Source organism: Peromyscus maniculatus, chromosome 12 (assembly GCF_049852395.1).
Source record: "Peromyscus maniculatus bairdii isolate BWxNUB_F1_BW_parent chromosome 12, HU_Pman_BW_mat_3.1, whole genome shotgun sequence".
Lineage (NCBI taxonomy): Eukaryota > Metazoa > Chordata > Mammalia > Rodentia > Cricetidae > Peromyscus > Peromyscus maniculatus.
In genome coordinates, this window is record NC_134863.1 from 39,516,009 (window position 1) to 39,530,371 (window position 14,363).

At 38.0% G+C, this 14,363-nt stretch overlaps 1 protein-coding gene across 2 annotated transcripts in view; it reads right to left on the reverse strand.

Moving 5' to 3' along the window:
• Trat1 (T cell receptor associated transmembrane adaptor 1) overlaps positions 1 to 13,927 on the reverse strand; it is a 37,902-nt gene extending 23,975 nt beyond the window's left edge. For both annotated transcript variants that reach the window (XM_076548928.1, XM_076548927.1), the window contains exons 1-2: positions 13,763 to 13,927; positions 2,817 to 2,927 (exon numbers count right to left, since the gene is read on the reverse strand). In XM_076548928.1, coding sequence (XP_076405043.1) covers positions 2,817 to 2,927; positions 13,763 to 13,769 — 118 coding nt within the window. In that variant the 5' untranslated portion in view covers positions 13,770 to 13,927. The remainder of the gene's footprint in view (positions 1 to 2,816; positions 2,928 to 13,762) is intronic.
• Positions 13,928 to 14,363: the final 436 nt, after the last annotated feature.

Below are 14,363 nucleotides of genomic sequence, written 5' to 3' on the forward strand. Positions count from 1 at the left end.
GAATAAATAATATTCTTTGGCCGGGCGGTGGTGGGGCACGCCTTTAATCCCAGCACTCGGGAGACAGAGGAAGGTGGATCTCTGTGAGTTCGAGGCGAGCCTGGTCTACAGAGCGAGATCCAGAAAAGGCACAAAGCTACACAGAGAAACCCTGTCTCAAAAAACCTAATTATATATATATTCTTTGGATTTAATAGAAGAAAAGACATTATCAGGAAAAGAAATTAATATACTCCTCCTAAAGATTTGGACAGCACATTGAATAAAAATAAAGATTTATGTTGGAAAGCAGAGAGAGGGCTCATTTTCAAAGCTTCTAGCGAGCTGCTACAGAAAGCATCAAGACAAGGCTTGTCATGTCTATCTGATTGAATATGTAGATATTACACTGTGGCTGGAAGGAGAGTTCCTTTTGTAAGCTATTTAATACACCCCCAAAGTTTCTTCACTGACTGTTGGCCAAGGAGGATTCATATCTTGCAAGTTTCTCAGCCACAAAGAGTAGCACAAAGATGCCGACATAAAAGTGACGGGAGGCCAGGAGCAGGAGCATTCCATTTACAGACCACGTGGGAGAAAGCTGGCTGATGTGACAAAAATCTCTTCTAACCTGCCTTGCCAAAGAAACAGAGCAAGCCTAAGTCTTCAGCGTTAGGAAGGAACTGAGCATTCGCAGAGACAGTTCCAGCTGCCTGTAGTCTCGGGAACAGAAGGATAGTGTTATTTGTTCCTGTGATTTGGAAAAGATGGCAGGGTAGATAGCCACACTTGAGGAAAACTGTTGGGAAGGGTTGGGCAGTCGGGGAGGTGAATGAGAGCAACTGGCACTTGTAGAGCCCTGGTGAAGCTTCTCTAAGGCTGATCATCTTACGTTTGCACATCAGTCAATACATTGGGTTCCTCCTAAGAAGTGTATATCAAATGAAATGACCTGAGATGCACTGATGTCTGGACCCAATCCCACTGAAGCCTCAAAACACCCACTGAAATGGAGTTGAAATGACTCGCGGGAGCATAGCAGGGACCGCTAAAGCCCCGGATGTTGTTAACTTGTTAACTAATATAAATATGGCGACAGGAGGTTAGCCAGGAGCTACGGAGGATCTACAGGGCACAGACATGGTTGGAGCGGCAAAGAGGCTGAGAAGCTGATGCCTACTGAAATAACATACTAAAGTTAAATGAACTGATGTGGGCCACAGAAGGCCCTCGGTGATTACTGTGGGCGAAGTAATTACTGTGGGAAGAGGGCAAGAAGCGCCAGGTCCCCGAGGCTTGTGATGTGGACTATACCAGGTGCACAACCAACCTGCTGAGTCCCAGCGCTGTGCTAAGACACACGCAGGTTTTCTTTTTCTCACTAGACCCTGATGTTCTGCATGGTGTTTTCCATTTGCTGTAAAATGGAAACTGAGACTCAGAAGCTGCTACTTGCACAAAATCTGACAGCTGAAACCTAAAATCAGAGTGAATTTTAATTCCCGTCAGATTTGATTTTCTTAAAGAGCTAGGCTGTTAAAAATCGAATGGCTGGCATTAAGCAAAAGAAAGACATCATACGCTTAATTTATTATTTCCTATTTTCAAAAATGTTTTTTCCACCGCACTACTTTAAAAAAAAATAGAGCCATTTCTGGTAAGGCTGAGACAATTATAGCTTGTATGCGTTTTTTTTTTTTTTAAATAAATCAAACCTAACATGCAAAAGTAAATGCAAAGGGACTGCCTCTGTGTGTATGATGGAAAATGATCTGGATATGGACAAATAAAATCTAATGTGTGAAGCACCAAAAGTGAAAATTATAAAAGCTATTCACATTGAAATGTGAAAAACTAGTATATGTCCTCCTTGGCCACTCAGGCATGATTTTGATATTGGATTGCTATGTGACCTCAGCGACGTCACTCATTCTTAAGTACCCTCAGTTTTTAAAATTTGCATGACGATGACTTCTCCACACATTATCAACACTTAGGAAGCTTCTAAGTGGACCAAGGACACACGCTCTACAATTCGATCAGCATTTACATTCACTTCATGCAGGTTTTCTTAGACATATGTGCTCTGTTTAACTCCACTTTGATAACTTAGTTCTAGCTCTTTTCGTGAGTTTGGAAAAAGCACTTTAAAAAAAAAAAATCTTTCCCGACCACTTACAGCTTTAGCTGAAGTTTCTCTGTCCTTCAAATATTAAAGCACCTCCCAGAAATAGTTGCGCTTTGGTTCTATTGCACAATGATCCATGTATTCAGTGCACATGGGCCAGGTGCCCACTGTGCACATGATACCATTTTATCTATGGCATGTGTAGGTCAAAGCCACCCAGCTAAAACAGACAAAGCTAAGAGTGGGAGTGACAGATCCACTGACCTGTTCCCGACCTGCTGTATTGTAACAGGCCCAGGTTCAGTCTGTGGCTTTTCCAGTCAGGGCTGAGTCCTGTGGCCAGAGCCTGAGGGGACCGAATAACTTCAGTCCAGCCTTGGGGAGCAACTCTTTACCTTTGTCACTGTCTCAAAAGATCTCCAGTTCCCGATTTGTTCATTTAGAAAAACCTGCTTACCAGAATAATTCCTTCCAGCTGTCACTCCTGAGACAGGGAGAAAGCTAAGTTTGGGAGCTTCTTCTCACATCTCTAATGTTATTTCATTCTTAAAGAGATCCCTCAGGGTGAAAACAGTGCCACATGGATTTCCCATGGTTACAATACACTATTAATGGCATTTCATAACAGTATCTACTCCGGAGATTTGCCAGTGGTGATAGAGTCTGCATTCGAGCAGGTACCATAGAACAATTTTCCAGAAGGTCTTACCTTGTTGCTGCTTCTCTACATAGTGGGAAATATTGAAGATTAACGATATAACCAGAGCCAAACCAAAGAAGGCTAGAAGTCCCCAGAGGAAAAAGGGGCAGCCGGAGATTCCTGGAAACGAAAGTAGATATGTCTGTGACACAGCAGCTTACCACACACATGTTTTACTTTAGCAAATGCTGCAATTCAAACCACTGTGTTTAGCTGAGAGTAGCAGTTCACACTGGTGAGTGTGGCAATTCATACTAGTGAGTGCGGGCAGCACTTGAGAGGCTAAGGTATTAGAATGGCTAGGAGTCTGGATGAGCCTGGCCTTCAAAGTAATTAATTAATTAATTTCCTCTACTTGTAATGAATGACAAATCTGCCAGAAGATTAATAAACATTGACAATCGGATATTTGCAGATTTCCAAGTGTTGATAAGTCTCTGGATTCAGAGTGGTTAAAGTAAGATTTTCATATTTTTAGTGCTAATAAAATGAAAGATAAATTTGGCTGTTAAAGGGTGACAAGTGCTGACTGATTATAAGAATTAAATTAAAAAAAATCAAGATTACCTTGATCACTCCAAATCTTCATTTCATAGATTCTTGCCAGACTTTATTCTTCAGGCTAAAATTTTGTGTGTGTGTGTGTGTGTGTGTGTGTGTGTGTGTGTGTGTGTGTGTGTGTGTGTGTGTGTTTCTGTGTTTCTCCTTCAGGAAATCACTTAGTTCTTTTCATCAGCCCTGGAACTGCAACACTTTAGATATTGGGATAAAGCAGCAATTCTGCAATCATTATAGCACAGTTTTATTAGCATGGGCCACAAGGACCTTTCCTGATGACTGAGTGTCCTATTAATGGACAGGGGAGAGTTCACTGCTATGAAGGACTCTCTTTTCATTTTATTTCTGAGAGGTAAAAGGATGTAAGTTGGTTATTGCTAGTTGATTACCCCAGATGATTTATTGTTACCTCCACAGATTGATGAGCAACTGTGAACATAACAGACCACAGTTGGTATATCTTGGTAGTCATGCCAACACGACCCATGTCATATACTGATCTCAGAAGAGTAACTTCTAAATCTCTGTTATCAAACCAGTATAAATTTGATAAGTCCCTTATGCCAGAGTCTATACCCGATACTAAAGAATCAAAAATTTAAAACAAACAAACAAACAAAAAACTAACGCCAACCAACAGAGGCCTTGCCTTCATGAAACTCCTTTGCGGGGAACATAGATGTTGCACATGTCATTAGAACTGCAAGCTATAAATAGCTTGCAAGTAAAAGTAGCTGTAAGAGAGACCACAGTCCTTCTGCGTCCCTACTCACTCACCATGAAACCAAGTCAGAGACCAAGTTAGAACCTCTTAGGAAATTAAAATATCACTTTGATAAATATAATAAACAGAGTGTTAAAAACTTCACAGAGGAGAAAATTGTTTTGCTTCCCTTGCCCTGTCTTTAAGCACTAAATGAGAATACTGGGTGTCCATGAAAACATCTTCGTGCTTCTCTACTATTTTCTGTATCTCAAATATGATGTTTGGATTGGGACTGCTTCACTCACTTCTTGTTGTTTAGTTGCCCTCCGATGTTCCTGTGTTCAAGTGGGCATCACTGATTTTTAAATAAACATGCTCAGGCATATAAAGAATTAGTTGTACTACATATGTATTTATGATATAGACATGCACATTCATATACACATATAATTTACATGTCATTTATTTGTATGTGTGTGAATGTGGTGTATGTGCATGAATGTGTGGGTGGGCACATGAAGACCAGAGGGTGTGTTGGGTTTCTCACTTTATTACTCTTTGTTCCTTTTAGGCAGGGTTTCTCACTGAACTTTGAGCTAGGCTGGCAGTCAACAAGCTCCAGTAATCTTCCTGTTTCAACAATGCTGGCTTTACAGACTCACACGAGGCCACACCCAATGATTTGGTTGTTTTGCTCCTTAAATATGGATGATAGGATCAAAGCTCATGTCTTCCTGTTTGTACTCTTGCCCATTGAGCCACCCCTGAACACTATATATTCACACATATATTATTCCAATTTAAACTAATTTGAGCTTCATTTAAAGCCAGAAATATTTGTCTACTTATTACTTGCTATTTAATTTAATTCTGTTATTATTCCTATATCTTCAGGACACCATAAATAATTGAGAATAGGGCTATTTTTGACTTCCTTATGTGACAACATATAATGTGTTCTTTATAAAATAATTTTCAAGGGTTAATTAAAAAATGGAAAAATAATTGATAATGATAATGAAATATGTGGGATTTTTTTCTTTAAGGGAATACTTGCTTCATAAAATGTAGAAACAGTGGAAGCCTTAGTAATGTTTTCCCTGTGCAATAATGTTATTAAAAACAACCAAATTTTATTAAGAGGCAGCAACTGATGTATTCCTCATGAACAAAACTCTACCAAGTATTTATGAGCATTCTATAATATAGTAACTATTATGTCAAATATACCTAGAAATTCTGCATGCCACTGATATTTTATATATACACAAAACAGTTTATTTGATTACCTGCTTGCTTTTGTTTGTTTAAAACAGTCTTGTGTAACTCAGGCTGCCCTTGAACTCACTAGTGCTGGGATTATAAGACTATGCTACCATGCTCAGCATTTATTGATTTCTGTATAGGTAACTGCTTGAAAAATAAAACCATAAGAAGCCTAGGAATATTAGTAAAGTATAACCTGCTAAAACTACACACCTTTATTGCTTTTAGGCTAAAAATTGTGAAGATAAATGGCCAGATGAAACAGTAAATAATATTGAGACTGGAGAGATTGCTCAGTGGGTAAAGGTGTTCGGGGCCAAACCTCACCATCTTGAGAAAGATCCCTGGAGCCCACATGGTGGAAGAAGAGAGCCACCTCCTGCAAGACATCTTCTGACCTCCATACACAAATAAATAAATACAATTTTTACAAAAGTTTTTAAAGTATGTGTATATAATGTGAAGGACTTTCTTACTTATATCCAAGGTTTACAATCACAATACACTATCTTCACTGGCCAGCTTGGCTCTTTTTCTACATGCACAGTTGACATCAGCTTCTCATTTATTGCTGCTTTAGTTGATCCCACCACATCACTCAACACTCCTTTGCAGAATCACCATCTTACCATCTAGCATCATATGCTCCCCTCCCTAAAGAACTCTGGATAAAGTTGGTGAAGGCTTTTTTTCACCCATGGACATGTATGCATGTTGTATATATGTGAATAGATGTATATGCTGGTGTACTTGCCAATGTGGAGGACATGATGGTTAGAGGTTGACTTTGGCTGTTTTTCTCTTGCTTGTCACATTAATTTTTTTTTGAGACAGGGTATCTCAGTGAACCTGGATGTCACTGTTTCAGTTAAACTGGCTTACCAGCAGGCCTCTGGGTTCCATCTCTCTCTACCATATAGTACTGAGGTTATAGACAAATGCCACCACACCCAACTTTTACATGGGTTTTGGGGATCCTAACTCAGGTCCTCATTCATGAGCAGCAAGTACTTTACCTTCTGAGCCTCCTCCCCAGCTCCAGGTTTTTCTTGTTAAATGCTCTCCACAGCCTATGACATCACTTTATTCCTTATCATAAACTCTTCCCACAAAATGCTACACCAGATTTCCTGCTTATCTTTTGGGGTTTAACTGCTGCCATCTCTCCATCATATACCATTTTCCAATCACTATGAAGTACTTGTAGTCATCAATAGATACCATACCTCATTATGTTCCTATGTCTCTGTTAATTGTCCTTTGCCTGAAATGCCTTTCTCCTTAGATTAACTCAAAACCAAATAGACATTCTTCTTTCTGAGACTTTCCTTCATCTCTTTACACTTCAGCAAGCATTCTGTTAATCATTTGTGTACCAACTTCACTACTAACCTAAAGTGTGAACCTTCTAAGTGCCAGACACTGTCTTATTTATCTTTGTCTTTATACTTTAATATCCCCATCTGTAAAAGGAAAGTAATAATAATGTTGTTATTGTTATGAGATTGGGTGAGAAGGTTTTCAAAACAGTGTGACTAACTATTGAAACGCTCAATAAATGTTAGCTGTCAATATTAGTATTATCTTTGTTACATTATCTTCTCACCCCTGGTAAGGATGTTATTATTCCTGTAACAAATTCAGGAGATTGTCATTTCTCACTAACCACTATCAGATCACTCAATAACTGTAAAATTGAATGAAGGGTGATTAATATAATATCCGAGAGCCAAAAGAAAGGTTCTGGCCAAGTGTGAAGTCCAGACACATCCACAACTGAGGACGACATGCCACAGATTCTGTTCCACTTATCTCTAACTCGGCTGAGGAAGAGACCCAACCTCCCATCACCTGGGAAACAGACCTCTGTGCAAGAGACAGTGATGCACCAGGCCACTGCAGCTTTGGTAAAAGTGTACATCAACAATACCCAGAACTAAAGACATCTGTCTGCTCTGAGTCCAGAATTACCAAGAAATGTGGTGGTTATTCATTTGTTTCTCAGGAAACTTGAAATAAGCAGTCAGTGATGGCTAGCCATCTGATTAAACTCAGAGGTGTGTCCACTATAAATATAAAAGCTGTCTTCCTTTGGGAGTTCGATTGATGTCTGAAAATGTCTGGGAAGGAGAATTTGAAAACGATTACAAGTGGAGCTAGGCTATGAAGCCAGCTGCCAGGCCAGAAAAGGTATACTTGCACAAGGCCAAGATCTTAAGTCTTGAAGAGTTCACTGTGAGTGAAAATGACCTCCTGGTGGACAACATAATAATGCTGAGAAGCCCGTCATGAGGATTTGCTCTCTCTGCTCTTCTCTTTTCAGCATTTGAACCTAAAAACCTAAAGTGTTTATTTTCCTTAAGTTCGTACCATCCTACGGAACAAAAACCAGATGTTTTCCTATGTGTTCATAGTATAATTCTTCCTTCAGGCACTTCACCAAGCAGCTAAGCTGACTGGTTATTCCCAAAGAAAGAATAATCAGTACAATCCAAATTACTTTTTGACAAATATCCATCGTTTTGAAAACTTTGTTCCTCACAGCTACATAGGATAAAAATTATGCAGTATGCTATAATTTACTATTAATTCCCTTAGTTCACGTCTTACAATTAAGTTATTGTAAACTTGACCCAAATGTTGCACTGTCTAAAAGTAAACATTTAATGGATACATCGATAATTTACTTTTGGTGAAACTGAACTTTAGAATAATCTAACCTAGAAGTCATGCACTGGATCTCTAAGAGGGGGTTGGAATCCTGATCATGCACTCAGCCCAAGGAATGTAGATTTGATTTTGGAAATTAAATTTGACACTATCTAAATGAAAATAGCTGGGATTGTTCATAGGTAGAGAAAGAACAGGCTCGGATAACTTTCTACTCCCTAGTAGGTACCAATTCTTAAGAGAATGTGAAAGCATTGTCCATCTGACAAACCATTAAAGTGTACAAACAGAGAGCTGAAGTTCAGGTTGTAGTCAGTAAATAAAATCTAGAATTCTCCATTGCTCTTTTTATGTTGGTCTGTTTTCCGTATGTTCTGCCCTGTTATCAGGACAAAAGAAACAGGTTTAAAGAAAAAGCAATAGTCATATGAAACTCATCACTAAATTTATTAATTATAAAAATATTGCAGGACAGTTTATTTAAGGTATCTAAAATATAAAGATCTCAAGAATAGTCCACTCTTACAGTCCAGCTGAATATTGCCTGTCACTGAACTTCCTTCCAGCCTTTCTTGGACAAATTCCTAGAACCTTACAATAGTCATTTTGATGACATGTGTCCTTTAATCCTTAATTTTTCCTCTAACCTGACTTACGTGGTGACTTTTCATCCTACTATATATCTCTGACACTGCTCTGTCTGTGGAGTAACAAATACAGAAAATAATAATGAATCTCTGGCACTCACCATTTTTGGAAGCTTGCTAAAATTAATTTTTCTACTTAGTGGTTTTTTTTTCATTTCCCCCAATTTCTAATTTTGTATACAGTCAATAAATTGCTGTACTTGGAATAAATATAAAAAGTCATAGTTCAAAGAAGTAAACAGAAAGCACTTACTTTTTAATTGCACTAAAAATAGTTATAAATCATCCTATCATTTGGACAAAATTTTATTTCAAGTGGAAGTTGCACTTTATCCTTTCCAATTAAAAGGAGAAGTGAAATAGTTATATTAATTCATTAATTGCTACAGGAACATAATTTTTTTCTCTCAGCTACAAATAAACAACTAAAATACCAATACCATTTTATGCTAAAAGCTAAAATTCTGACAGCATTCATGGACTATGTCAGTGGTACAGGGTAAGAACTTGGGCCACACTACACAACCCCTTGGGGATGTGTTTCATTGTTTACAAAAGAGCAAATTTGTTTTTCATGAGCAAATCTAAACTTCGACAACACACTCTAAATTGCAATATATTGGGAGAGGTTTTGACTTGTTAGGGAGAATCAGTTTAACACTGGATCCAGTTTCTCTCTGACTTTAGACTCCATGTTTCTATTTTTCAGAAACTTCTTCCTCAGTAATGAGATCTGAGTTTTAAAGGGGAAGATTTTTATTTAGAAGTTTTGTACTTTGTGACACTCTTAACATCTTTTGCATTTTCTTGATGGTCAGCAATGCTTACCCTCACATTGAAAAATAAAATACATACATGAAAAGAGCAAAGATTGGGTGATTAAATGGAAGAACTTCTCTAACAGACACACACACACACACACACACACACACACATACACACACACACACACACACACACACACACACACACAACTATGGCTTCCCCCTCCAGTAATTCTCTGTTTGCAATGCAAATATCTCCTTATCCCTCAGAGTTTCTGTGAGTGCAGAGTGCATCCTATTGTACTCAACATCTATTCAACAAGAGCAAGTTTAAGTAGCATTTTAAATTAATTGTACCTTCATGTATATGGTTTTTCTTGACTTAAAAGCAATTTATATACAATATGAATTTGGGTATTTACATCATCAGGAAGCCAAAGGGCTTAGGAAATCATTTGTGAGGCTATGGCAGACAGAAAAGTCGTATGTGAATTTCTATCTAGTTTTCAGTCACCAATGACTAGTACCAGTGGATTTGACTGTAAGAGCTCTGACTCCCTTAAAGTCAACAGGTATTGGCAGGCACTGTATATGGAGTTCATAATTGCATGAGTTATGGAAGGAGACCTGACTAAGCAAATGTAATGCTTCTCTATTTGCAGATTTTATTAATGCAGAAACTTTCACTTAAACAATTAACGGTAGAAAGAAGTAAACATAGGGCTTTACATATTTCAGACTTCAAACTATCTTTAACTAGGACAAGTATATGGGTTTGCCACATTTAGCCATCCCCTCTTAGTTCCTTTGTTTGACTTATAAAGTCTATTAGAGCAAAGGACATCCTTTTGCATTACACAAATATTCATATTTATTTGAAGCACTGAAATGTTCTGAAAGAAAATTGATGTTACAATTCCCGTGTGTCTATTAATGACACTTTTTTTTTTCCAGTGTGCTGATGGTTGTGTTGAACACAGCATATTTTTGATTTGGGGGTTATATAGCACGTTACCACCATGTCAATATTCCAAACCTCCACCACCTAGGCCCATCATCACCAATAAAAAGCATGAGAATCATAGATGTTAGTATCAGGGGAGCTCTTACATCAGCTCTAGGTTTCCAAGTAAATAACTTGTTTCTAATACAAAATTTGAAACTCACAAACTTCAAAATGAATTCCTGCCATGAACAGAGGGTATCTGAGATGTAAATGGTATAGCTCACAGAGTGGTGGGGGAGAAGCGAAATAGCAACACAACCTTTGATATGTCTATTTTTCACACAGCATGAGAATGAGAACAAGACTAGTCCTATGGAAGTTATGTAACTTCCTTCTTGCAAATCAGTGATCCTCAGTTAGCCTGCTGTCAATCTGGAGCTTCCAACTTCATCCTTGTGGCATCAAGCCCACCTCTTTCTGAAGCATCTGGATTCCTCTTAGATTGTATGTAAGTTAACTGGGAAAAAAAATGTACATAGGCCTGTGAGGTAGATGGCAGATTTTAAGAGACCATGCTGCAGATTTCTCCAATGCTAAATTCCTTTGTTGCTTTTGAAACTAAACTTTATATGAGATTGGTAAACGTCACAAATGCTGTTGGGGTTGAGGTGCTGCCCAAATCCCTCTGTAGACAAGCTGCTGCTCATCCATGCTTAGTTACTTCATCTTGTACATGCACTGTGTCTTTTGTTAGAGGAGCAATCTGGAAGGACTATGGACATAAGCATGGCTATGTGGAATCTTCCAACCCACAAACACTAGAGTTAAATGTTTGCAAAGGCCTGTGCTATTTTCTTTAAATTAAGGAATGCTGTGATAATTAAATAAAATTTAAAATGTGTAAGAATTTGTGTAATAATGACATGTTACTATGAACTTGTGAGCATATGTGTTTCATGCCTATGACCTTTAAGTGTTGGTGTGTTTTTTTCCTTTGATTAGCTTGTCTTAAATTTACTGACAAATATTACTGAAGTTACATGGCAAACACTGTCTCCGGATCTTTAAAAGAATGCCTGGGTTTAAGAGACTATTCATAATTAGCTAACTCTAGTCTCTAAAAGAGTGTCATTCTGCCCAGAAATGTAAGTGAAATTCCAGTGAGCAAAGACAGTGAGAACTCCATAAAGCAAACAACACAAAGTGTTAACTAAATGGTGAACCATTGTTCATTAAATGATGAGCCAAAGGAACAGATTTCTCCATTTGATCTGGTTAATATTCATTTTATTTGAATAGGGAAGCATGGCCTTAGTTATTAGATCAGTATGTTTATTTCATCTATTTAAAAAATGGAAAATGTCACCAGATTCCCTTAGCTCATATTAAATTTTGCATTGTGGGGATCCTTTTGACTTTTAAGATCTAGTAAGCTTTAATGGCAAACACTTTCATCTCCATTTTGGGGAGGCCTTGTTGACAGTGACAGCATCCCTGCCCTGTGCTCAAGTGCTGAGCTGTGAAGTGGATGGAGAAAATTTACCATTATCTCTTATCATTGAGAATTGGTAAGTTCCAGAGAGAGTTGAACATCACATTCATTGTCTTTGACCTTCCCCTTCCCAAGCTCCTGTCAGCAGCATGGGCAGAGAACTGCTGTCTCTGATCATGTCTATTTCTTACATGATCCTAGCAAAATTAGAACTAGTCCCTTTATTTTTGTTCTCCTGTGAACCAGGAAAGAGAAGGCACATATAAATGTCGTATGTTAAGTTACACTGCTGTGCCTTACCCAGACAAACAATTTTTTAAAATCCTTCAAACAATTTTCTGAAAGTGAACTCTCAGAAATTATAATATGTGATATCTTTGCTCTACTACTGCCCAATAATTATTGATATTAAATGTGCCAACAGCATAACAATTAGGCATAAGATACGGTCAGAAAGGTGCAAACCACAGAGTTACAAACAGCTTAAAAATCTGTGCACAATGTTTGGTGTCCAAGCTGATTGTAACCAAAGTGATACGTATTAAGCAGTGGACTTGTACATTGTGCTCACGAAGTTTGTCAAATGAGATCAACCATTAAAAGGAAGCACTCTAGAATGGGAGGGAATTGCCATGAGCCTTGGAGAAGCAATTTAGCAACAATGAAACTCAAAATATCCATAACATCTTATTCAGGAATTTTGATTCTAGATATAATTTCTGAAAAATAACCCCCAATACATGAAAGCCTTAAAGTCGTTCATTTTCCTGCCATTTAAAATACAAACAAACAAACAAACAAACAAACAACTGGATACAACAGAAGTATCTAACAATAGATGAATGAATGGACAAATTCTAATTAGTGCAATGGATATCATCTGTGCATCTATTTATCATGACGAGGCAGATGCTATAATGAAGAAGGAAACGGTTATGTTACAGAGCTGGTAGTAAAGCTGAGTTTATGATTTAATGCACGTTATTATTCCAGTTATAAAAGGCAAACTATGTGGAATCCACAGGAGTAAAACTCTGAAGGAAATTCAAGTTAATATTTTGCATTTTAAAGTAATTAAATGCCAGCTTGTAAGACATTTTTTCTGCTGGGTGGTGGTGGTACATGCCTTTTATCCCAGCACCTGGGAGGAAGAGGCAGAGGCAATCAGATCTCTGTGAGTTTGAGGCCAGCCTGGTCTACAGAATTCCAGGACAGTCAGAGCTACACAGAGAAACCCTGTCTTGAGAACAAACACAAACAAACAAACAAAGGGTTTTCTGTTTCACAGTGCTCTTTCTTTAAATAATACACTTTTTTTTTTCTGCTGTAAAAACGTTTGTTAAAAAAGTGAAGAGAACATCAGGAATGTGGAAGGAAGGAATGATGGGCTTGGATTCGTAGCAGGGAAATCATCTGAGATCCCATCACAATCTGTCTCGTGAGTTTTTCATCTCCATGATTATTGGCAATTCTACTGATCCCTCAGGGGAAACTATAACGCCTAATTGCTAGACAGTTACAATCAATTATTCCTATCCCATTTTCTGTCTACACCAACCAAGGAGAAATATGCAAAGTCAACAAAAGTTTCTGTAAAAACAACAAACTTTCAAATGGCACAGTTACTAGTGAACATTCATCAATAGCCATGATAACTGTGTTTATAGGAAACGCTGCCTAAGTTTTTTTTTTCTTTCAGGAGCAAATAATCAATATACTATGAATGCAATTCAAACAAACCACTTTTCAGTCATACAAAACATCGTTGTACATTTTTTAAAACGCCATGTTAACCAACTTACTTTCCCACAAGTAAATACCTCTTTGTTAAGACTTAGAAATTAGTAAATAAACTGTTAGTCATAGAAATGAAAAAAAAAAAAAAGGACTTCAGAATGCCACCCACCTGACATGGTTCTTTTCAGAAGCGCCCGTGTGCAGCCATGAAACAGAAGGACAGACTGCGAATTCTCCTACCAGCTTTTTTTTCTAAACGCCGTTGCTCTGTTATGTTAGAAACAGCATAGCGCCGACATATATCTTTATCAGCACTCGGGTTTTTTTCTCCTCTCCTCTGTTTCTTCAACTCTTTTGTGTGTACTTTGTTCAGTTATAAACAGGAAATGTGGTGAGAGAGGCTTCAAGCGTTTAGGTTGAACCGAGTCAACTTAAATAGTGGTGGAACGTGGGAAGAAAAATCTGCTGTGCTTCTGTATGCCGAGAGCTGAATTTTCATCACTACCTGATTTAAAAATAAAGTCTGCCTTAGATAAAGAATGAAAGCAAGGTGTGAATGAATCAAGGAGAAATACACCATATCCCTTGAGGAAATCCAGGAGTCTCCTCACCTCTGAGTTTACAAGGAAATCTACTGAACTGGTAGGCCAATAGTAAGCAAGCCCCGGTGTGTGTTCAGCGGCTCACTCTGTCCTTTGAGACCCAATGAAGAGAGGAGAATGAACATTCTGAGTGCTTAGTGAGTAATACATGCCTGTCAGATGGACATC